The 25,265-nt window shown below is 40.6% G+C and overlaps 2 protein-coding genes and 1 pseudogene across 2 annotated transcripts; 1 reads left to right on the top strand and 2 right to left on the bottom strand.

The window, feature by feature from the left end:
• The window catches only part of LOC146669060 (uncharacterized), a 6,804-nt pseudogene extending 6,655 nt beyond the window's left edge, over positions 1-149 (bottom strand).
• Positions 150-1,029: 880 nt separating this feature from the next.
• Positions 1,030-3,953, top strand: LOC146669059 (uncharacterized). Its single transcript, XM_085405477.1, has 3 exons — positions 1,030-1,657; positions 2,251-2,331; positions 2,952-3,953. The coding sequence occupies exons 1-3, from the start codon at positions 1,202-1,204 to the stop codon at positions 3,279-3,281; spliced, it is 867 nt and encodes a 288-aa protein (XP_085261603.1). The 5' UTR covers positions 1,030-1,201; the 3' UTR covers positions 3,282-3,953.
• A 19,920-nt stretch (positions 3,954-23,873) lies between these two features.
• LOC146669058 (uncharacterized) lies at positions 23,874-24,794 on the bottom strand. Its single transcript, XM_085407782.1, has 2 exons — positions 24,784-24,794; positions 23,874-24,606 (listed from the first exon to the last, which is right to left on the bottom strand). The coding sequence occupies exons 1-2, from the start codon at positions 24,792-24,794 to the stop codon at positions 23,874-23,876; spliced, it is 744 nt and encodes a 247-aa protein (XP_085263908.1).
• Positions 24,795-25,265: the final 471 nt, after the last annotated feature.

The following is a 25,265-nucleotide window of genomic DNA, read 5'->3' as shown; positions in this document are numbered from 1 at the left end:
TAGTGAGCGTTAAACCCCGGCTAGCTATCGAGCTAGTGGGTAACAGACGTCTCCGAAAACGTCGGAGCGCTTTTGAAAATATGTGGTGTCTTGATAAACTGTCCAGATATTTGAAGTTTACACGGCTACATTCTCGCCTGAAAATATGTTAAACGTTTATTTTGTGACCTAGAAAGAGTAATAAGAGAAATTTTAAAACTAACTAGCTTCCGCCATTTTTGGAAACTGAGCTAGGCCGCGCTATGAATTCTGGGATACAGCTTCTTCTTCGGGGTTTAACGGCAGCTGGCATCCTTGTACATACAGTGCTGCCATCTTCTGTTTCAATTTTGAATCGATACACAGCGCTACTTGTTTTACCAACCAGCCTGATTCCTGAATAACACTGTTTTGAGCCCACTTTAATAAATCCAATTAATATCAAAATATTAATTTAAACCCACACCTTGTGAGGGAATTCAAGCAGCTAGTAAATCAGTCAAAGACAATTGGAAAACCCTGAATGTGGTTAATTAGCTCTCTTGCTAATTGAAAGAAATTCTCAGTGTGCCTATTAACTTAAGTTAATACAAACGGCTAATACTGCCCCTTATAAATAGCATAGCTAGGAATTCTCACAACATTACAGTAGATACTTCACTAAATAATGTTCTCTGAACCACATGCGAGGGCTGCTAAGCTAACGCTAGCATCCGTTAGCATGCTACATTACTCCTTCCCGCGCTCAAATTAAATTTATTATTCTGTCCGCTTGACTTTAAAACAGTGATTAGACTACACACTACTTACATTCGAAAAATTAAAATTGCTTACCTCTCTTTCTTGACGAAGTTTTCTCTTACAGTTTTTCTTTCAATGCTCAGGTGCAGAAGATTCCTGTGACTCCAAATTCAAACGGAGTTGGGTAGCAACTAACATGGAACACGAAGGGGGTGCACATCTCAATTTTTGCTTCTATATACAATTTAGTGGTTTGTACGTTCATAAAACACAGTCAGTATGATAGGTAAATTTCTTCTTCATTGATTTAAAATAAACTCTTATAGGTGTTATTTCATTTTACCTTATTTGTGACCATTTTTTGTTTTTACAGCTCCAGTTTGTAATACCCCCCTCCCCCCATGAACTTGGTATTTCCCAAACTAGCGCGGCAACAGCTCCACACTGCAACATATTTTTTGCTTGACTTTAGTCTAATACAATGGCCTGTTGGAGGTGTGTGATTTGCTTCGTCTTTGTGGCGTTAACATTGAAGTCTCTCTTAAGTCACATTAATACTGCACACAGTCGCAGTCCAGATTTCCGTGTCATTTGTGGAGTCGATGGATGCGCCGAGGATTACCGTGTTTTCAACTCGTTTTACCACCATCTCAGACGCACACATCCACAATACATCTCCACTGGGAACCCGCCTACAGGATGGCTGACAGCTTCATCCGATGCAAATGTATTAGGAGGCGAAAATTTTGGTACAGCCATTTTTGCCGACTATACTGCCGAACCCAGACAAACTGTTAGCAATGGCAATGGCACTGAAGTAGAGCCACCACCACTAGACCCCCCAGTAACATCGGAGGTGTTGGAGGAGGAGCGACAGGAAAGTCAGAACGTGATGGAGCAAGACGCGGCTGAGCTTCAAACACCTCGTCAGAATCAGGTAATGTACTTTATGTGTTTCTGTGTGTACGCGCGCGAATTTTTAAATGTATGTGTGTTGTTTAACCTTAACCAAGCACAGTTACCCCAATTCAGAAATGTACTCAGTTCAAGTGAAAATTATAGTTTTAAAGTTATGTGTTTTCTAAGATAAACTACTTGATTAGAATATTTTAATAGGTATGAAGGCCAGTGCTGAATTTCAAATGCATGAATCCGCTGAAATTCAGGTTTGCACAACAATGTAGGCTTAGTTACCATACTTAAACATAATAAATAAACTTATTTACCAGTGTTGTGTACCTGCCTTGGTTGTTGTTAGATGCTCCATGAACCAAGCAGCTTTCAAATTTTTCTTTCAGTTAACTTCAGAGTAGATTCCATAAAGATTGGTTAAGTTTCATTAAATAACTCTTAAATTGTTCATAACATTTGCAGCTTCATTAGCTATCCATTGTAGTATGAATCTTTTAATAGCAAAAATGTACAACAGTTTGGAATATTTCTTTGTTTTGTTTTGCATCTGGTGGAATTTGAAACACATTCTGAGTGAGTCATTTTTCTTACACAATTGTTTTTCTTTTTGTCCTGTAGGGTAAAAGAGAAACTGTTGATCTTGCCAGATGTGCAGCTGCATTTGCTATTGGTGTGCGGGAGCAATGCCACCTATCACAGGTACTGCTTCATCTGATATTATGGGGGTGTCATTGTTAACTTGTTAATAAGTCTGGTTCAATGTAAGGCTGCAACTAATGATTTTTTTTTCATAATCTGTCCACTATCTTTGCAATTAATTGATTGTTTTTCATCGCTGGTTTTATTCAGCTATTACTTTCACCTATATAAGTTATTAAGAACAAATGTACATTACGAAGAAGTTAAGCACAAGAGTTGTGCAGTTCACTGCAATGTATGTAACTCTGGGCACACTCAACAGTTTAAAATAGGCTTAACAGTGTAAAATGTGTTCACTTTTAGGCATAAAAGACAAATGAAGTAGAATTACATAAAAAAAATAAATGAGGCAATCATTTGTTCACTTTTTCTGTTGTAACCTTTCATGCTCCTCCATCTTGCTCGGTGCAATGTGTTTGTGCCACGTGAGTCATGCATGTGGCATGTCATGCAAAACAATGCCAATTATTGGCTGATTTCTTCTTCTACTGCTCCACTGGTAAATTACAACATTCAGTGGCTCATTAATTTGAGCTAAAGAAATAGAGTTGCATTTTGCTTCTGTTATATTTTCTATTTACGCTTTCATGTCTCTGATGTGTTTTTTTTTCCCCCATCAGAGGAGTGTCAACAACATTGTCCTTGGTGTCCAACAGTATCAAACAGCTCTTCTGACGTCCTTGAGGGGAAAAATAAAGACCATCCTTGAAAGGCAACCTGACAGCAATGGACCTTTACAACAAGAAGTTCTTTCAACACTGGACAACTTTCAGGATCCCTTTCCCATATGTGCAGCTTCAAACCTACAGGACCGTGTAACACAGATGCATTTCAACCCTGTCACACCTGAGGAGATCATCATTTCCAATTATGCCTGTAGAGTTAAAAAGGGAGAATCGAGGAGTTCTTGCAATCAAAAACAAGTCTTTCTACTACATTCCTTTGATTGAAAGTTTGAAACAGCTTTTATCCAATTCAAGACTATTTGACATGCTCAGTGCTGGACCTCAGAGTTGCCCCAACGCCAGTTTTTTGTATGACATTAATGATGGAATTATTTTCAAAACCCACCCACTGTTTTCAAAGAAGAACTCTGCTTTACAACTGATACTCTATTCTGATGAGATAGAAATGTGTAACCCCCTAGGGTCACGTGCGAGTGTAAATAAACTACTAATGTTTTATTACACCTTAGGCAACATAGACCCTAAGTTTAGATCAAAGTTGGCTTCTATCAGACTTCTCGCAATCGCAAAGTCTAGGGACATAGATGAGTGTGGGGTAGATATAATACTGCGGAGAATCAATGAGGACTTGAAGTTACTGTACGATGGTGTTATGATTAACACTGTCAATGGGGAATTTTATTTAAACGGAGCAGTTGTTGCTGTGTGTGGAGACACTCTTGCCCAGCATGAGCTTGCAGGATTTAAGGAAGGAGTTGGTTTTGCGTATAGCAAATGTCGTCATTGTGAGTGTACTTTTGATGAAATGCAAGAAAATTTCAATGAACATAGTTTCACCAGACGGACATTGGACGGACACATTAGGCAGTGCATTGAAATAGAAAGGGCAACTACCGAATTTTTGAAATCCTCGCTCAAAACGACTTTTGGCATAAATAGACAAGGCAAATTAGTTGATTTCCCAGGTTTTAATCTCATAGAGCAGATGCCACAAGGTTATTATGCATGTAATTCTTGAAGGAGTGGCACCAATGGAAATTAAGTGTGTGTTGAAATACCTTGTTTTATCTGGAAATTTGGATTTGGACTTGTTTAATTCTGCCATGCAGAACTTTCCTTTTTCATCAGTGGACATACGTGACAAGCCTTCACCAATTAGTATTGCTACTTTAGCTTCAAGTGACAACAGACTCAAACAATCCTCTGGACAAATGCTTATATTGATCAAGATTTTGCCATTCTTATTGTACAGTGTTGTAGAGAAAAATCCCTTTATCCAGTTTATTTTGGATTTAATTGAAATTGTTAAAATACTTTTTGCCCCAGTTGTGTCTTTACAAACTGTGTCCAAACTAAAAAAAATGATAGAAGATCATCTTAAACAATTCAGGCAACTATTCCCAGAAAAAAATGTAATACCAAAGCAACATTACATGCTGCATCTTCCCTCTCAAATTATTGCCCTGGGACCTGTAATACGTCATATGTGCATGAGATTCGAGTCTAAACACAGTTTTTTTAAACAATGGTCATCCAAATTAAACTTTAAGAATGTGTGCAAGTCTCTTGTAAACCACAATCAGCTGCTGGAGTGTTGCCAAAGTGAAGCAGGAACTGAGCATCCGATATTTGTAAATGAGAAAGAACTAGGTCCTGTATCAGAGGTTGCTAATATGGACCATTTGCAATCAAAGGTTGTAGATTTTTTGGGGATTGAAGATGCTATACATCATGCCGTTAGAGTAAAGTGGCTTATTTTACATGGAAACAAATACATCTGTGACAGGTCTCCTATACTCATTTCAGCAAATGGTTTAAACCCTATCTTTGGACTTGTAAAAAACATTTTTATTGTTAATAGTGTACTTTATTGTTTTGAATACCAGGTGTATGAAACCTTGGGTTTCAACAAAGACTTTCTTGCCTATGAAATTGCAATTCCCAACCTTGCCCAAGCAACTGAACTGACTGATGTTGAAGACCTACTTGATTTTACGTCATATTACCCAGTCAATTTCAGAAACAGTGTCTATGTTATGACAAAATATAACCTTGAAGATGTCCTTTCTTTAAAAACCTGAAATAAATACCTTCCAATGAGTGACTTTCTTATTTCAAGGAAAAAGGTAAATGTTTCTTATTTTGAGATAATTTTTGTTTTACACTCTATCTAAAAGCTATTTTTGCTTGAAATAAATGTAAAATGGTTCATTTTTAGATATACAGACTAAATAAGGAAAAAAAGTAATATATACTTGAAACAAGTCTAATCATCTAACACATGAGACTGGAAACTAGCTTGTAATGTTCAAAACAAGATGGACAAGATAATCTGGCTAAAATTAAGACAATAAATCTTGTCAAGCTACAAGGAATTTGCAGTGTGCGCTGCTGTCTGAGGCCACCTATATTTCACGAGGGCTTGTGTTGTTGGCTGATGCGATCCACAATACACAAGGGCCTGTGCTACTGGCTGATGCCATCCCCATTACACCAGGGCCTGTGGTGTTGGCCAATACTATCCACATTTCACCAGGGCCAGTGTTGTTGCCTGAGGAAATACACATTACACCAGGGACAGTGCTTCCTGTGAGGCCATCTTCACCACAACAGGGCCTGTGCTACTGGCTGAGGCAGACTACATTTGACCAGAGCGCATGTTGCCGGCTGTGGCCATCTACATTTCACCAGGGCCTGGCTGCTGTCTGAGGCCATCCACATTACACCATGGCCTGTGCTTCCTGTGAGGCCATCTTCACAACACTAGGGCCTGTACTGTTGGATGAGGCCATCCTCATTACACCAGGTACAGTTCTTCCTGTTGGCAATCATCACCAAACCAGGGCCTGTGGTGCTGGATTAGGCCATCCACATTTCACCAGGGATTGTGTTGCTGGCTGATGCGTTCCAGAAAACGCAAGGGCCTTTACTACTGGCTGAGGATATTCACATTACACTAGGGACTGTGTTGCTGGCTGAGGCCACCTATATTTCACGAGGGCCTGTGTTGATGGCTGATGCCATCCACAATACACCAGGGCCAGTGATTTCTGTGAGGCCATCTTCACTAGACCAGGGTCTGTGCTGCTTGCTGATGACATCGAAAATACACCAGGGCCAGTGATTCCTGTGAGGCCATCTTCACCAGACCAGGGCCTGTGCTGCTAGCCATCCAAATTACCCAAAGGCCTGTGTTGCTGGCCGAAAACAACCACATTTCACCAGGGCCTGTGGTGTTGCTGGATGAGGCCATCCACATTATACCAGGGCCTGTGCTACTCGTTGATACCATCCACATTTCACCAGGGCTTGTGTTGCTGGCTGATGCAATCCACAGTACACAAGGGCCTGGTCTACTGGTGAGGACATTCACATTACAACATGGCCTGTTGTGCTGGCCAATACCATCCACATTTCACCAGGGCCATTGTGGTTGGCTCAGGCCATACACTTTACATCAGGGACAGTGCTTCCTGTGAGGCGATCTTCACCACACCAGGGACTGTACTGTTGGATGATTCCATCCACATTACACCAGGGCCTGTGCTACTCGATGATACCATCCACATTTCAGCAGGGCCACTGTTGTTGGCTGAGGCCATATACTTTACATCAGGGACAGTGCTTCCTGTCAGGTCATCATCAGCACACCAGGGCCTGTGGTGCTGGATGATGCCAACAACAACAACAACAACAATCTTTATTGAAGGGAATCATTGCCATGGTAACAACAAATGGTAGTTAAAAAAAATGTAGCATTAACAAAGATGAGGAGATACATTTACTGAATACCAAATAAAGACACCTTCAATGCTAAAGATATCACAGGTGTAATGTAATGTTGCTATGGTTTAGATTTTATTTTCTATCATTCATAGACTATGATGTGTTTGTAGCCACATGGACATCTCACACTGATTTCAGGACCCTGCAAAGAAAACAACATGGCCACCATGTTGGATTTTTGGAGTCACAAATCTGGGCTAACGTTAGCAAGCTGCATTCAGAGAAACTATGGATTTTGGGACTTGTGAGCCATACTTTTCGCTGGCAGCTTTATCTACATTTAAATTAAATCAATGTCTCTCCCAGAGCTCCAGTTCGGTGGCATCTTATATGGCTCGATCACCTTACACTGGTACCAAGATCAAAGCTTTCAAAGTACGGACATCTACATGCGTTTTCGATCTGGATGGGTAAATATGGTTGTCATCAGAGAGGTGAAGAACAAGAAATTGTTGTTTGCTGAAATGAATGATCACGTGTAAATCTTATATTTTGTTGACTTGGAATTTTACAGTGAATCAGTCCTACAGTTTAAATGAGCCTCCATTGACAGACTAGGTTACTGTGGAAATGCAGGGATTGGCGTGATTTGACCTGTAAGGCAGGGTCAGGAGGGGTGTGTTCACATGTTGGTGCCATATTCTACACCCTTCTGGCCGCTGTAAAGAAACGCGAAAAGGCAGCAGCTATCCGGCATTTTGGCTAAACTCAAAGACGTTCATAAGATGGCTGGAGAGCAAAGGACTGCACTACTGTTTTGACTTTCATGTGTGCATGTCCCAGTAGCTCTGATGTCACGTGAAGACTCTTTTAAAGCAAAGAAACAGATGAATAAAATACTAGCATTTTACTCAGCAAAACTGAAGTGGATGGTTTGTGGATGGTTTGTAGCAGTTAGCAGGCCAGACTATTTGTCATAAAAAAAAAATACTCCAAAAGGCACCATGAGCACAAACACAGTTGAGAGGTTCAGTTCAGCCACAGTGTATTAGTGGAAGCCAAAGAGTTCATCAAAGAGGACATGCACCCAAACTTTAAGCCTCAGCAAAACTGAAGCAGTTTAGTTCTGAGAAAGAGTTCAGTTATCATAGACAGAAACTATCCATGTTTAAAGTTGGACATTTTAACATGGGACACCCATGATTCCCAGCCTCAAGTGGCCACTATTGGAACTGCATCTTTCAGCACCTCAGTGCTGCTTTTGTTTTCCAGCCCCAGATGATGTAGCTTTGTGTACCTATCTACACCCTAATTACAAACATTGGTAAAAAAAAAAAAAAAAAAAGAAAAGGAAAAAAAAAAGTTTTCTTAAGTTTCTAACTTTGGCTTGATTCATGGCTTCCTCTTCATTGGTCCATACATGATGTAAGTATGTATTCTAGTTGTCAACTAGAAAGTGCATTTTCTGAAGAAACTGCAGTGTGAATGCTTGAATCTGAATGTATGCATTGAAATGAATTAATTGCTGAATTTTAAGTTAAAAAGTTTGAATGAGATAAAAAGAAAAATAATTTAATCTGAAAACAAAAGTGCTGAAGTGCTAAAAGCTGACATTTACACAGAAGAATAAGTTGGAAAAAAGCTGAAAATGTTTTAATTGTAAATTAGAAAAACCTTAGAAATGAGAAAAGAAAATTTAGAGTCAGAAAACCGCTGAATGAATATTAAAAGTTCATATTCTTTGAATGACTAAAATGTGATCCCTCCACTTGGATCCACACAGTTTAAAATTTTTAAATGTCTGAGCTTTGAAAGACAAGGTGTTGGAAAGAGAACAACGATGGCAACGTTTTGAGGGTAAAATCATACCTGTAGAGCAAACACTGAGGACACAGCAGCAGTTGAAAGAGAAGTGTTTAAGATGAATCTTGGCAGAGTGAGAGACAGAGCTAGTTAAGCAGGCAGGTGTGAGCCTGGTTGCTATAGTGACTGCACCCAATGGCTCCATACACACGCACACAGACATGCGCCTCACTTCTGCTGCTTAAAATGAACAGAAAAGTCATGTGAGTGAAGTTGGCCCCCCCACCTTCTTCAAATCCAACAAAAGTGGTATCAAACGTTTGTGCTACGTTTGTGCTGGTTTGTGCTGCAAAAATTTTCATTTGTGCTGCTATCCTTTTAAAGATATTAATCAAAATTTCTATAGGTCATCAGAGGTCAACCAGCCCCCCCCCCCCCCCCCCCCACATTAATGGAATCGAACAAAATTGATGTCAAATGTTTGTGCTACGTTTGTGCTGGTTTGTGCTGCTAAAATTGTCGTTTGTGCCGCTTTCATTTTAAAGATATTGATAAAAAATTCTAGAGGTCATCAGAGGTCAACCAGCCCCCCCACATTAATGGAATCAAACAAAACTGGTGTCAAACGTTTGTGCTACGTTTGTGCTGGTTTGTGCTGCTAAACTTGTCGTTTGTGCCGCTTTCATTTTAAAGATATTACCAAAAGTTTCTAAAGCTCAACCAGCCACTTTCTTTACCGTAAAGAAATTGAGAGATATTAACCAGCATTGGATATTTTTTTCTTATGATCACACTCTTAAACCTAGTAATCAAACTGCAATAACTTATTTAAAAACTAGGTTAAATATAGCATTTAAAATAATTAATGCATTCGGTTAGAGAAAAAACTTTATTTGCTGGTAACAAAATACAAAACTACGAGAACAATGTTTCCTGTTAGAAAAGGTAAATACATTGAACTGTCTGAGCCTCACAAGTCTAATACAATAACTGAAAAATAACAGCTATTTCCATCATCTAACTCACAAACTAGAAAAGGACTTTCTTTCATGAGATCTTGCCATCATTCCTTTGTGTAGAGCACAGCGTGCGGACATACACTGGTGTTTTCAGATGCTATGGTTACATCCTTTCTTAGGTCATCATACATCTCCCAGATGTACGGGGTCCTGTTACAGAATGTCATATAATGCCCGAGTGTTTCTGGTGTTGGGCCCTCCTAAATGTAATGACTGCTTTCAGTGTGAATTTCTCTCCTTGAAGTAGCAGAGTGGATGGGAATTCAGTAAGCAAAAACCTTTTTGGACTGTGAAAACTGTGCTCCAGAGTTTCTGTAGAGCATTTTCCAAGGTCTGTGTCAATCCATACAAGCTCTCTCAGGGTGAAACTGTGACAAACAGTAAATCATCTCTCTCTCGCCTCCAGACAATACAAAACGCAGCAGCCAGATTACTAACTCGCTCTACCAAGCGTGTTCACATCACTCCCATCTTATATTCTTTACATTGGCTCCCAATAGAGTTTAGAATTCGCTTTAAAATTCTTGTTTTAACATACAGAGCACTAAATGGCCAGGCTCCAGATTACTTATCCAAGCTTCTTTTAAAATACACTGCTGCTCGTCATCTCCGCTCACAGACTCAGAGTCTCTTAGTTGTTCCCCGTACACGATTGAAGACAAAAGGGGACAGAGCCTTTCAGTCTGTTGCACCAAGGCTGTGGAACAGTTTACCACTACAATTACGTTTGCTTGACTCTGTGGATTCTTTTAAAAAACAGTTAAAAACTCTTCTGTTCAAACAAGCCTTTTGTTGATCTACATATTTTATTTTATTTTATTTTTTTACATTATTTACATTTGATCTTTTACATTGTATATAATGTCTATTGATTTTATTGTTTATTTTAATATTTGTGTACAGCACTTTGTGATTGCCTGTCTGCGAAAAGCGCTTAATAAATAAAGTTTACTTACTTACTTACTTACTGTGCAAAGTTGCTTTCCTGATGAATCTGTTTTAAATGCTGTTGGAGATGCATCAGGACTTTCGATTGGTCTTAGGCATGGCGATGCTGGAAGGTTGAGCCCTTGTTCAACAGCAGACTGAAGGTGAGCTATGCCAGAAGCTGAGAGGACTGACAGATCAATGGAAACAAAAGGTATTTGCCTTGTGTTTGGTGTGTAAAGTTTGCAGTACTGGGAGGAACACTGTCTTGTGAAGTGAACACTTGGATTTTCCATCATTGTTTTTTGAATTACTGTGGACACATGGCACTGTGCATCAACACGATGAACACCAGTCTTCAACTGAACAGGGCAGAATATTGAGCTCAGCACCTCTGCCCTCAATGAATAGGCATGTTGAGTGACACCCTTTGAAGCAAGGGATTTCACAAGCTGGAATACTTTGTTCTCCTCTGAACTATTCAACATGTTTTGAGCAGTACGACTGTCACAGTAAGCGCAGCACAGACTTTGACAGAAGGCATCAAAGGCACAGGTGTTCATGACACAGTATTGTCCTTTGCCAAGTTTTACTGCACTGTAAACCCCAACAGTCTACCTGACTTATAAAGTTTGTGGATATAACAATTGAAATTCCCCAAAGTTGAAACAACTTAAAACTTTTGTTCTGTTAACGATTCAAACAGTTATAATTGTACATGGCTTAGAAGTTAAGAGTAAATACTGCTTTCTTAATTATGATTTTTGAGTAAATGTTTTTTTTCCGAGCTCCGCATGTGTATGTCAACTACGTCATGACGTTTTCTCTCTAACCTGAACGACGTTGACAGAAAATTCTGTTCAATATGGCTGCCCTTCTTGAGCGACTGGAGAGCACATTTGGAGAAACTTGCAAGTAAAACGGAACCTTCGTTATGTTTATTTTTTCCGTAAAAAAGCAAGTATATTAATATGTTGCAGGCAAGAACTTCGATTTCGAATGCGCTGCTGTGTTAAAAAGCACAGACCCAGGTGGTGAATAGTGGTTCGCTGTTGTTCGCGCTCTTTTTCAAACATAGATTATGTCGTCAGTTTTAACCGATTAAAACAGTTTTACTAAGAATTACATAAAAAGAAAGGGTCTTAATGATATTTTAACGACCACTTGCCAACGCAAGAAAGTTGGCGTTTTTAAAACAGCAGCCTCATTGTTCGGCAGGGTTTTTTTTTCTTCTTCTCATTAGCATGATTCAAAACTGACTTAGCTAGCAGTGGCAACTTCAATCTAAAACAATTGAAATATAGCAAGGTTTTGTATATTTAGTGTGCTAATAAGGTTTTCAATATTTTTATTTTTTCCTTCCAAGGCTGAAGACCGAAGACAAAAGGACAGAAGAAAAAAAAAAATTCAGACTGCAATTAATTTCAGGTGGAGACAGTAAACACAGGTGAGTTGAAAGATCTATTGAAGAGTCCTTTCTTCATGGCCATTAAAACATTTTTAGGTTAAAAGACCCGTGTCATGAATCGCTGTGCGGCAGGCAGGAACTGGACCCAATTCTATTCAATTTTATTTATATAGCGCCAAATCACAACATAAGTCGCCTCAAGGCGCTTCATAGATACAGAGAAAAACCCAACAATCATATGACCCCCTATGAACAAGCATTTTGGCGACAGTGGGAAGTAAAAACTCCCTTTTAACAGGAAGAAACCTCCAGCAGAACCAGGCTCAGGGAGGGGCGGGGCCATCTGCTGCGACCGGTTGGGGTGAGGGAAGGAAGACAGGATAAAAGACATGCTGTGGAAGAGAGACAGAGGTTAATAACAGATATGATTCAATGCAGAGAGGTCTGTTAATACATAGTGAGTGAGAAAGGTGACTGGAAAGGAAAAACTCAATGCATCATGGGAATCCTCCGGCAGCCTATGTCTATTGCAGCATAACTAAGGGAGGATTCAGGGTCACCTGGTCCAGCCCTAACTATATGCTTTAGCAAAAAGGAAAGTTTGAAGCCTAATCTTGAAAGTAGAGATAGTGTCTGTCTCCTGAATCCAAACTGGAAGCTGGTTCCACAGAAGAGGGGCCTGAAAACTGAAGGCTCTCCCTCCCATTCTACTTTTAAATACTCTAGGAACAACAAGTAGGCCTGCAGAGCGAGAGCGAAGTGCTCTAATGGGGTGATATGGTACTACAAGGGCATTAAGATAAGATGGGGCCTGATTATTTAAGACCTTGTATGTGAGGAGCAGGATTTTGAATTCAATTCTGGATTTAACAGGAAGCCAATGAAGGGAAGCCAAAACAGGAGAAATATGCTCTCTCTTTCTAGTCCCTGTCAGTACTCTTGCTGCAGCATTTTGGATTAGCTGAAGGCTTTTCAGTGAGTTTTTTGGACATCCTGATAATAATGAATTACAGTAGTCCAGCCTGGAAGTAATAAATGCGTGAACTAGTTTTTCAGCATCACTCTGAGACAGGATATTTCTAATTTTAGAGATGTTGCGCAAATGGAAGAACGCAGTCTTACATATTTGTTTAATATGTGCGTTGAAGGAGATATCCTGGTCAAAAATGACTCCAAGGTTCCTCACAGCGTTACTGGAGGCCAAGGTAATGCCATCCAGAGTAAGAATCTGGTTAGATACCATATTTCTAGGCTTTTCAGGGCCGAGTACAATAACCTCAGTTTTATCTGAATTAAGAAGCAGAAAGTTAGCGGCCATCCAGGTCTTTATGTCTTTAAGACATTCCTGCAGTTTAACTAATTGGTGTGTGTTATCTGGCTTCATGGACAGATAGAGCTGGGAGTCATCGGCATAGCAGTGAAAATGTATGCTATGTCTTCTAATGATGCTGCCTAAGGGAAGCATGTATAATGTAAACAGAATTGGTCCTAGCACTGAACCCTGTGGAACTCCATAATTAACCTCAGTCTGTGAAGAGGACTCTCCATTTACATGAACAAACTGGAGTCTATTAGATAGATATGATACAAACCACTGCAGTACAGTACCTGTAACACCTACAGCATGTTCTAATCGCTCTAATAGGATATTATGGTCGACAGTATCGAATGCTGCACTAAGGTCTAGCAGGACAAGCACAGAGATGAGTCCACTGTCAGAGGCCATAAGAAGATCATTTGTAACCTTCACTAAAGCTGTTTCTGTGCCGTGATGAACTCTGAAACCTGACTGAAACTCTTCAAATAAGCCATTCCTCTGCAGATGATCTGTTAGCTGTTTGACAACTACTCTTTCAAGGTTTTTGATATGAAAGGAAGGTTGGAGATTGGCCTATAATTAGTTTCATCAGTTGTTCAGTTCTTATAAAATGTTGTATAATTGTACCAAATCACTGAGGATACATCCAATGTGTAAATCACAATCAACAATTTTACTGTGATATTCGCTCGTGTTTAGAGAATCTCCATTATCTTTGTTACTGAGTTTCCATTTTTGTAGGGCCAAATTTGTATTAAAAATTAATATTTTCATATGATGTGAAATGACTCAATCATTTCTAATTTTTAGAAGAAACCATTCATTAAGTCCCTTAAGGTGAAGATTTCATATATTGATAATGATAAAATTAACACAAATTAAAAGTTTCACTGATAAACACAATTTTTCCTTGCTTTGAACCCCATGTTCTATATAGATTACAGCTCTGATCTGGAGAACACTATTTTAAAATACTGTGTAGGGTTTTGTCAAATGATTAAGAAACAGACTCTCTGTCACAAGAGACAGAAAGGTTGTATCTTAAAAGAAAAGTCTCCAAAATTTGGTAGAGTCTGATGTCATGCAGTTTCATAAACATGTATTCTCCCCAAAGAATGACACCTGAAAACTTTGCGTTAAATTAACTTTTCTTTTCCCTTTTTAGGAGGCGCCTGATATCAACGTGAAACGCACTGCAGTACTTCGTGCCCTTCCTGTATGTCTATGTCTGTGTCAATTTTGGGCTCCTGAGAGGGGTTATCATCCACTTCCTGCTCCACAAAGGCTTTGTGTGGATACTGACGCTTCACTGTACTATCCTGTCTGGCAACCTCTGCTTCTTTTCGTATTTGTTTTGCAGAACAGATCCGCATGTTCCCTTCAATAAAACCAAGATGACATGCAATGAATTTATCTATCCTTATAGGGAGATTTTCATGCTTAAACAGACCATGTTTAATGTTCTTGAACTCTGCTTCAACATTAGCTGAAGTTGCAGTGAGTTTTTCGCTCTGAAATAGGGGAACCATTTCTCCAGTCCAGAGTGGTAGGTATTAGGTGTGGGACGAGCTCAGGTAGATAGTGCATATTGTCTCGATCACCATGATCTTCAGCATGGCACCTGCTCCCCTCACAAATATCTGCCACCCACTGCCTTAAGTCGGTGTTTATTTCTGTGCATGGATCCAATCTAATGTCTTCCTCTTCCTTGTCATCAGAAACAGACATAGTCTCATCTGCAATTTTTCTTTTCAGATTTGATTTGGACACTTCTGACATAATGGGGTTTCCAAAACTGTCACAGCCTTCTGTCTCACTTAATGCCACAATAGCAATGCTGCGTATTAGGACCTTTGCTTCTTCCAAGGATTGGGACTTGACAAGTTGTGCCATTGATTGCACATAGAAATCCCTCACCCGATGAGGCTTTTTTCTCAAACAGTCCCACTGGCAAATCATTTTGATTAAGTGTGCCACATCCACTCTAATGAAACATTCAATTCAATTTTATTTATATAGCGCCAAATCACAACATAAGTCGCCTCAAGGTGCTTCATAGATACAGAGAAAAACCCAACAATCATATGACCCCCTATGAGCAAGCATTTTGGCGACAGTGGGAAGGAAAAACTCCCTTTTAACAGGAAGAAACCTCCAGCAGAACCAGGCTCAGGGAGGGGCGGCCATCTGCTGCGACCGGTTGGGGTGAGAGAAGGAAGACAGGATAAAAGACATGCTGTGGAAGAGAGACAGAGGTTAATAACAGATATAATTCAATGCAGAGAGGTCTGTTAACACATAGTGAGTGAGAAAGGTGACTGGAAAGGAAAAACTCAATGCATCATGGGAATCCCCCGGCAGCCTACGTCTATTGCAGCATAACTAAGGGAGGATTCAGGGTCACCTGGTCCAGCCCTAACTATATGCTTTAGCAAAAAGGAAAGTTTGAAGCCTAATCTTGAAAGTAGAGATAGTGTCTGTCTCCTGAATCCAAACTGGAAGCTGGTTCCACAGAAGAGGGGCCTGAAAACTGAAGGCTTTTATTCGATTCCATTACTGTGGGGGGGCTGGTTGACCTTTTGACCTTTACATTAATATCTTTAAAACAGATGCAGCACAAACGACAATTTTTGCAGCACAAACCAGCACAAACGTAGCACAGTTGATTGACACCAGTTTTGTTTGATTCCATTAATGTGGGGGGGCTGGTTGACCTCTGATGACCTCTAGAAATTTGTATGGATTTCTTTAAAATGATAGCAGCACAAACGTAAATTTTTGCAGCACAAACCAGCACAAACGTAGCACAAATGTTTGACATCAATTTTGTTCGATTCCATTAATGTGGGGGGGCTGGTTGACCTTTTGACCTTTACATTTTCATTAATATCTTTAAAACAGAGGCAGCACAAACCAGCACAAACGTAGCACAGTTGATTGACACCAGTTTTGTTTGATTCCATTAATGTGGGGGGGCTGGTTGACCTCTGATGACCTCTAGAAATTTGTATGGATTTCTTTAAAATGATAGCAGCACAAACGTAAATTTTTGCAGCACAAACCAGCACAAACGTAGCACAAATGTTTGACATCAATTTTGTTCGATTCCATTAATGTGGGGGGGCTGGTTGACCTTTTGACCTTTACATTTTCATTAATATCTTTAAAACAGAGGCAGCACAAACCAGCACAAACGTAGCACAGTTGATTGACACCAGTTTTGTTTGATTCCATTAATGTGGGGGGGCTGGTTGACCTCTGATGACCTCTAGAAATTTGTATGGATTTCTTTAAAATGATAGCAGCACAAACGTAAATTTTTGCAGCACATACCAGCACAAACGTAGCACAGTTGATTGACACCAGTTTTGTTTGATTCCATTAATGTGGGGGGGCTGGTTGACCTCTGATGACCTCTAGAAATTTGTATGGATTTCTTTAAAATGATAGCAGCACAAACGTAAATTTTTGCAGCACAAACCAGCACAAACGTAGCACAAATGTTTGACATCAATTTTGTTCGATTCCATTAATGTGGGGGGGCTGGTTGACCTTTTGACCTTTACATTTTCATTAATATCTTTAAAACAGAGGCAGCACAAACCAGCACAAACGTAGCACAGTTGATTGACACCAGTTTTGTTTGATTCCATTAATGTGGGGGGGCTGGTTGACCTCTGATGACCTCTAGAAATGTGTATGGATTTCTTTAAAATGATAGCAGCACAAACGTAAATTTTTGCAGCACAAACCAGCACAAACGTAGCACAAATGTTTGACATCAATTTTGTTCGATTCCATTAATGTGGGGGGGCTGGTTGACCTTTTGACCTTTACATTTTCATTAATATCTTTAAAACAGAGGCAGCACAAACCAGCACAAACGTAGCACAGTTGATTGACACCAGTTTTGTTTGATTCCATTAATGTGGGGGGGCTGGTTGACCTCTGATGACCTCTAGAAATTTGTATGGATTTCTTTAAAATGATAGCAGCACAAACGTAAATTTTTGCAGCACATACCAGCACAAACGTAGCACAGTTGATTGACACCAGTTTTGTTTGATTCCATTAATGTGGGGGGGCTGGTTGACCTCTGATGACCTCTAGAAATTTGTATGGATTTCTTTAAAATGATAGCAGCACAAACGTAAATTTTTGCAGCACAAACCAGCACAAACGTTTGACATCAATTTTGTTCGATTCCATTAATGTGGGGGGGCTGGTTGACCTTTTGACCTTTACATTTTCATTAATATCTTTAAAACAGAGGCAGCACAAACGACAATTTTAGCAGCACAAACCAGCACAAACGTTTGATACCACTTTTGTTGGATTTGAAGAAGGTGGGGGGCCAACTTCACTCACATGCTTAATGGCTCAAAACACCTTATCCAATTATAAACTGATACGCACCTACTGGCATGCCCCTTTTAATTTCTTCATAAATGTTATTTAATGTTATTATTACGGCAGCACGGTGGTTAGCACTGTTGCCGCACAGCAAGAAGGTCCTGAGTTCAATTCCACCATCACGTCAGGGTCTTTCTGTGTGGAGTTTGCAGGTTCTCTCGCCATGTTTGCGTGGGTTCTCTCCGGGCTCTCTCCAAAGACATGCAGCTTGTGGTGATAGGTTAATTGGTTAATCCGAATTGCCCATAGGTGTGAATGTGAGTGCGAATGGTTGTCTGTCCCTGTGTGTTGGCCCTGTGACAGACTGGCAACCTGTCCAGGATGTACCCTGCCTCTTGCCCTATGACAGCTGGGATAGATTCCAGCACCCCCTGCGAACCTTAAAAGGATAAGCAGATGGATGGATGGATGGAATTTTATTAATATCTTTAAAATAATAGCACCACAAATAAAAATTTTTGCAGCACAAACCTGTGACATCAACTTTTGTTTGATTTGGGTGATGTGGGGGGGCTGGTTGACCTTTTGACGTTTGCATTTTCATTAATATCTTTAAAACAGAGGCAGCACAAACGACAATTTTAGCAGCACAAACCAGCACAAACACAGCACAGTTGATTGACACCAGTTTTGTTTGATTTCATTAATGTGGGGGAGCTGGTTGAATTCTGATGACCTCTATAAATTTTCTTGAATATCTTTAAAATGATAGCAGCACAAACAACAATTTTTGCAGAACAAACCAGCACAAACGTAGCACAAATGTTTGACATCAATTTTGTTCAATTCCATTAATGTGTGTGTGTGTGTGTGTGTGTGTGTGGGGGGGGGGGGGGGGGCTGGTTGACCTTTACATTTTCATTAATATCTTTAAAACAGAAGCCGCACAAACCAGCACAAACGTAGCACAGCTGATTGACACCCATTGTTTGATTTAATTAATGTGGGGGGGCTGGTTGACCTCTGATGACCTCTAGAAATTTTGATTAATATCTTTAAAATGATAGCAGCACAAACGACAATTTTTGCAGCACAAACGTTTGATACCACTTTTGTTGGATTTGAAGAAGGTGGGGGGGCCAACTTCACTCACATATGTCATGTCTACTGAATTCTCATTTTTCATGCCTGTGGAGTTTATTATATGGACGTGGTGACAGTGTAAAGACAGCCTGCTCTTCTGATTTAACTTTTCAAGCATTCACACTAATTAGTGTTTAAACCTCCCATGGTTCTATATCTGGGGATGTGGCTTTGGTTTGCACTGATGAAAGCTTATAGTTGAAATGTGTTTGACGGTAAATGGTCAATAAAGAAGACAGCGTTTTGTTTTTACACAATGATTTTGTCATGTGCTGTGTGCAGGCAGGAACTGTGGACCCAATGTGCAGACACTTGGAGGTAAAAGTGTGAACTCAAAACAGCTTTAACGCTAAACACAAATATAACAAAAGCAAGAATACCAAAAGAAACTTACACAGGCAGCCAAACAGAACACACAGCATAGGATGAGGGAGATCGCAACCAAAGAAAACTCAGGGCTTACATACCCAGAGAGAGCCATCAGGGAATGGGAGACAACAGAGAAACACAGCTGGGACAAATAAGGGTAGCGAGACAAGGGAAGCAAATCCAGATACATTAACATGAGACATGGACTTTCAAAGTAAAACAGGAAACATAACACAGACAACGCGGACTTGACGAGGGATACAGCAGACAGGGGGAGACAGAACAACTATGTAACACAGAGACAGAAACCAGAAGACAGAACTCTAAGAAACCAAAAGACTAGAAATGATAAATAATGGCAAAATCAAAGTTCAATAATAATGTAAAACTCAAAATTTTGGGTCAACGAACCCAGGCACCCTAACAGATTTATTTTTACAGTTAATTTTTTCTATTTAATTATTTAGTTACAGTCCACCATACCTCTGATCCTCTGTCAATCCATCCACCCCCTTTTTAATGGTGTATCTGATTAAGGGTCATGAAGGGCTGGAGCAGCTGTCACAGACTGAGCAAGGTACACCCTGTACAGTTCACCAGTCTATGGCAGTGTCCCACTGTGTGTATTTTAAAAAGTACCGCATCTTAAAAACCACGGCTGCAGATAGATGGCCTTGGCAACTCTTCACTACATTATGAGGGGGATTTTATTATAGCAAATGACAAAAAAAATGGACCACTCATGATCTATTCAAAATACAATCTAGAGATGTTTTAGTCCCTTAAAGAGAGCTAATTATGTTTATTTCCAGCTCCATACTTTAATTTGTGCACTACAGCAAATTTGTGTGATTCATTGCTGAAAATATGCTTATTTATCCTATACTGAGTCTTGGTGCAGTCCTTCAATTTATCTTCCATTTGAAATTTGCCAGTTTAGCTGTCCTCTCTTTGAGCCAACCTTTGTCTTATTGGCTGCTCCTCAGAAGTTTTGAATAGCAGGTGGGTGGTACGTCTGTGCTTGGAGCAGGGATTACTTGTACATATACTGACCTCATTATTTGAAACTTGGCCCATGTTCGATATGAGCATTCACCATTTATATATACACAATATCTGTTGGTGTGTGTGTGTGTGTGTGTGTGTGTGTGTGTGTGTGTGTGTGTGTGTGTGTGTGTGTGTGTGTGTGTGTGTGTGTGTGTGTGTGTGTGTGTTAGAAAATATGGAAAAGGAATATTAAGTATTGGTCAAGGAGTTTGATTTCCAAACCAAATGCAAATCTTACTTTCATTCAGCAGTCCACCTTTTCTCAAAGCTCAGTTAAAGACACTTTTGACAATGTCATCTGGGTTGTAGCTTTGTTCCTGAAGATGTGCATGTCTTCAGGAATGAAAAGAAAGAAAGAAAGAAAGAAAGAAAGAAAGAAAGAAAGAAAGAAAGAAAGAAAGAAGTCCAGGAGATCTGAGTAGTTATTATGTCTGATGAAAAGAACAATCGAAAACAACCAAGGCACTTTGTCTTCAGGTATTTGTATTAGGATCAGCACAGATTTCACTCTCTGGCTTTATTTATAGCATAATAAGACATTTTACTTTTAAAAATCAAGGACACCAACAAGGCAGATAGGGCACATGCACTGGGGCCACAAATGTCCCAGCTTTAGTCCGTAATTCAATTCAATTCAATTTTATTTATATAGCGCCAAATCACAACAAAAGTCGCCTCAAGGGGCTTCATAGATACAGAGAAAAACCCAACAATCATATGACCCCCTATGAGCAAGCACTTTGGTGACAGTGGGAAGGAAAAACTCCCTTTTAACAGGAAGAAACCTCCAGCAGAATTAGGCTCAGGGAGGGGCGGGGCCATCTGCTGCGACCGGTTAGGGTAAGAGAAGGAAGACAGGATAAAAGACATGCTGTGGAAGAGAGACAGAGGTTAATAACAGATATGATTCAATGCAGAGAGGTCTATTAACACAGTGGTCCCTAAGCGCCACGGACCGGTTCATGCCCGACAATATTTTTACAGACCGGCCTAGTACCGGTACCGTAAAAAAGAAGATTTATTCATAACACACGTGAAAAGACCCAGGAAAACCGAGTTAACGATAAAAACGATAACAAAATAACGATAAAAAAACGATAAAAATCCTGAAAACCATACATTTCACACCTGAGCCTCAACTCTCAACTCTCGTGGCCCGGTACCAAACGATTCACGGACCGGTACCGAGGCCCGGGGGTTGGGGACCGCTGTATTAATACATAGTGAGTGAGAAAGGTGACTGGAAAGGAAAAACTCAATGCATCATGGGAATCCCCGGCAGCCTACGTCTATCGCAGCATAACTACGGGAGGATTCAGGATCAGTGCTCTAAGTGCTCTAATGGGGTGATATGGTACTACAAGGTCATTAAGATAAGATGGGGCCTGATTATTCAAGACCTTGTATGTGAGGAGCAGGATTTTGAATTCAATTCTGGGTTTGAAGGTAAGCCAAAACAGGAGAAATATGCTCTCTCTTTCTAGTCCCTGTCAGGACTCTTGCTGCAGCATTTTGGATTAGCTGAAGGCTTTTCAGTGAGTTTTTTGGACATCCTGATAATAATAAATTACAGTAGTCCAGCCTGGAAGTAATAAATGCGTGAACTAGTTTTTCAGCGTCACTCTGAGACAGGATATTTCTAATTTTAGAGATGTTGCGCAAATGGAAGAACGCAGTCTTACATATTTGTTTAATACGTGCGTTGAAGGAGATATCCTGGTCAAAAATGACTCCAAGGTTCCTCACAGCGTTACTGGAGGCCAAGGTAATGCCATCCAGAGTAAGAATCTGGTTAGATACCATATTTCTAGGCTTTTCAGGGCCGAGTACAATAACCTCAGTTTTATCTGAATTAAGAAGCAGAAAGTTAGCGGCCATCCAGGTCTTTATGTCTTTAAGACATTCCTGCAGTTTAACTAATTGGTGTGTGTTATCTGGCTTCATGGACAGATAGAGCTGGGTGTCATCTGCATGGCAGTGAAAATGTATGCTATGTCTTTTAATGATGCATGTATAGTGTAAACAGAATTGGTCCCAGCACTGAACCTGTGGAACTCCATAATTAACCTCAGTGTGTGAAGAGGACTCTCCATTTACATGTACAAATTGGAGTCTATTAGATAGATATGATACAAACCACTGCAGTGCAGTACCTGTAATACCTACAGCATGTTCTAATCGCTCTAATAGGATATTATGGTCGACAGTATCGAATGCTGCACTAAGGTCTAGCAGGACAAGCACAGAGATGAGTCCACTGTCAGAGGCCATAAGAAGATCATTTGTAACCTTCACTAAAGCTGTTTCTGTGCTGTGATGAACTCTGAAACCTGACTGAAACTCTTCAAATAAACCATTCCTCTGCAGATGATCTGTTAGCTGTTTGACAGCTACTCTTTCAAGGATGTTTGATATGAAAGGAACGTTGGAGATTGGCCTATAATTAGCTAAGACTGCTGGGTCTAGAGATGCTTTTTGAGTAAAGGTTTAACTACAGCCAGCTTGAAGGCCTGTGGTACATAGCCGATTATTAGAGATAGGTTGATCATATTTAAGATTGAAGAATTAATTAATGGCAGGACTTCTTTGAGCAGTTTTGTAGGAATGGGGTCTACAAGACACGTTGATGGCTTGGAGGAAGTAATTATTGAAGTTAACTCAGAAAGATCAATTGGAGAAAAAGAGTCTAATATAACATCAATGGTACTAAGAGTAGCTGTAGATAATATTACATCTGTGGGATGATTATTGGTAATTTTTTCTCTAATGATAAGAATTTTATTTGTGAAGAAGTTCATGAAGTCATTCCTAGTTAACGTTAAAGGGATGGTTGGCTCAAAAGAGCTCTGACTTTTTGTCAGCCTGGCTACAGTGCTGAAGAGAAACTGGGGGTTATTCTTATTTTCTTCAATCAGTGACGAATAGTAAGATGTTCTGGCTTTGCGGAGGACTTTCTTATAAAGCAACACACTATTTCTCGAGGCTAAATGATGATCCTCTAAATTTGTGACACGCCATTTCCTCTCCAGCTTACGAGTCATCTGCTTTAGGCTGTGTGTTTGAGAATTATACCACGGAGTCAGGTACTTCTGATTTGAGACCTTAGTTTTCACAGGAGCTACAGTATCCAGAGTCGTATGTAGTGAGGAGGTGAAATTATTAACAAGATAATCGACCTCTGTTGGAGTAGTATTCAGATAGCTGCTCTGCTCTATGTTGGTACAGGGCATTGAAGATGATAACAGTGGTTGGATTATATTCTTAAACTTAGTTACAGCACTTTCAGAAAGACATCTACTTTGATAAAGTCTACTTTCCACTGCTGTGTAATCAATTATTTTAAATGTAAATGTTATCAGGAAATGATCACATGATGATGAGAGGGTTTTCAGGAAACACTGTTAAATGTTCAGTTTCTATGCCATATGTTAAAACAAGATCTAGAGTGTGATTAAAGTGGTGGGTGGGTTCTTTTCCTTTTTATGAAAAGCCAATTGAGTCTAATAACAGATTAAATGCCATGTTGAGGCTGTCATTTTTAGCATCTACATGGATGTTAAAATCACCCACAATAATTATTTTATCTGAGCTGAGCACTAAATCAGATAAAAAGTCTGAGAAAGCAGACAGAAACTCTGTGTAAGGAGATGGGGGGGGGGGGGGGGGGGGGGTAGCAGGAGGAGAGAAGCTGCAGAGATGCGTGTAAGACTGCAACTCTGCTTCCTGGTCCCAACTCTGGATAGTCATATTTTGGGGGGTTTAATAAATTTGTCCATATTTCTAGAAATGAGAGCTGCTCCATCCAAAGTGGGATGGATGCCGTCTCTCCTAACAAGATCAGGTTTCCTCCAGAAGGTTTGCCAATTATCTATGAATTCCACATCGTTTCTGGGACACCACTCAGACAGCCAGCAATTTAAGGAGAACATGCGGCTAAACATGTCACTCCTGGTCTGATTGGGGAGGGGACCAGAGAAAACTACAGAATCTGACATTGTTTTGGCAAAGTTGCACACCGATTCAATATTGCTTTTAGTGACCTCCGATTGGCGTAACTGGGTGTCATTACTGCCGACGTGAATTATGATTTTACTGAATTTACGTTTATCCTTAGCCAGCAGTTTTGCATTTCCTTCAATGTCGCCTGCTCTGGCCCCTGGAAGACAATTGACTATGGTTGCTGGTGTCTCTAGCTTCACATGTCTGAGAACAGAATCACCAATTACCAGATTTTGACCCCCGGTGGGCGTGTCGCCGAGTGGGAAAAAACAGTTAGACACATGAACGGGTTGGTGGTGTACCTGGGGCTTCTGTTTAGGACTATGCTTCCTCCTCACCGTCACCCAGCCGCCCTCTTTCCCCAGCTGCTTGGGGTCTGCCGGGGAACAGCTAGCGGGGCCTACGCTATCTTCGGCTGCACCAGTTACAGGGGCCTGGCTAGCTACGGGTGAATGAAGGGTGCGAAGCCGAGTCTCCCTTCCAATGTGGATCACATCAGCCAGCAACAAAGGCTCTTGTGAAATGTAGATGACCTCAGACAGCAGGGCAGGCCCTGCTGTCGTGAAGTTGGCCTCAGAGGGAGCACTAGCCCTGGTGCAATGTGGATGGCCTAAGCCAGCAATACAGGCCCTGGTGTGTTGACGATAGCCTCACAAGGAGCACATGCCGTGGTATAATGTGGATGGCCTCAGCCAGTAGCACAGGGCCTGTTGTAATGTGGATGGCCTCATCTACCAACACTGGCCCAGGTGAAATGTGGATGGTATTAGCCAGCACCACAGGCCCTGGTGTAATGTGAATGTCCTCAGCCATGACCACAGGCCCTGATGAAATGTAAATGTCCTCAGGCAGTAGCACAGGCCCTGTTGTAATGTGGATGGCCTTATCTAACAACTCTGTCCCTGGTGAAATATGGATGGTATTGGTCAGCACCACACACCCTGGTGTAATGTGAATGGCCTTAGCCAACACCACTGGCCCTGGTGAAATGTGCATGATATCGGTCAGCACCAGAGGCCCAGGTGTAATGTGGATGGCATTAACGAGCAGCAGAGGCCCTGGTGGGGTGAAGATGGCCACACAGCAATCACTTTCCCTGGTGTAATGTGGATGGTAGAAGCCGGCATCACAGGCCG

Source organism: Rhamphochromis longiceps, linkage group LG5, assembly GCF_057381845.1.
Source record: "Rhamphochromis longiceps isolate RC_006_pf linkage group LG5, R_longiceps_female_GT1.1, whole genome shotgun sequence".
Classification (NCBI taxonomy): Eukaryota; Metazoa; Chordata; class Actinopteri; order Cichliformes; family Cichlidae; genus Rhamphochromis; species Rhamphochromis longiceps.
The sequence above is the reverse complement of the archived record's forward strand: the minus strand, read 5'-3'. Positions and strand labels throughout refer to the sequence as shown.

Excerpts from the sequence above, each read along its gene's own strand:
- LOC146669059 (XM_085405477.1), top strand. The coding sequence starts at position 1,202 with ATGGCCTGTTGGAGGTGTGTGATTTGCTTCGTCTTTGTGGCGTTAACA. Across the intron at positions 1,658-2,250 it reads AAACACCTCGTCAGAATCAG|GGTAAAAGAGAAACTGTTGA; the intron begins GTAATGTACTTT and ends TTTGTCCTGTAG. Across the intron at positions 2,332-2,951 it reads AGCAATGCCACCTATCACAG|AGGAGTGTCAACAACATTGT; the intron begins GTACTGCTTCAT and ends TTCCCCCATCAG.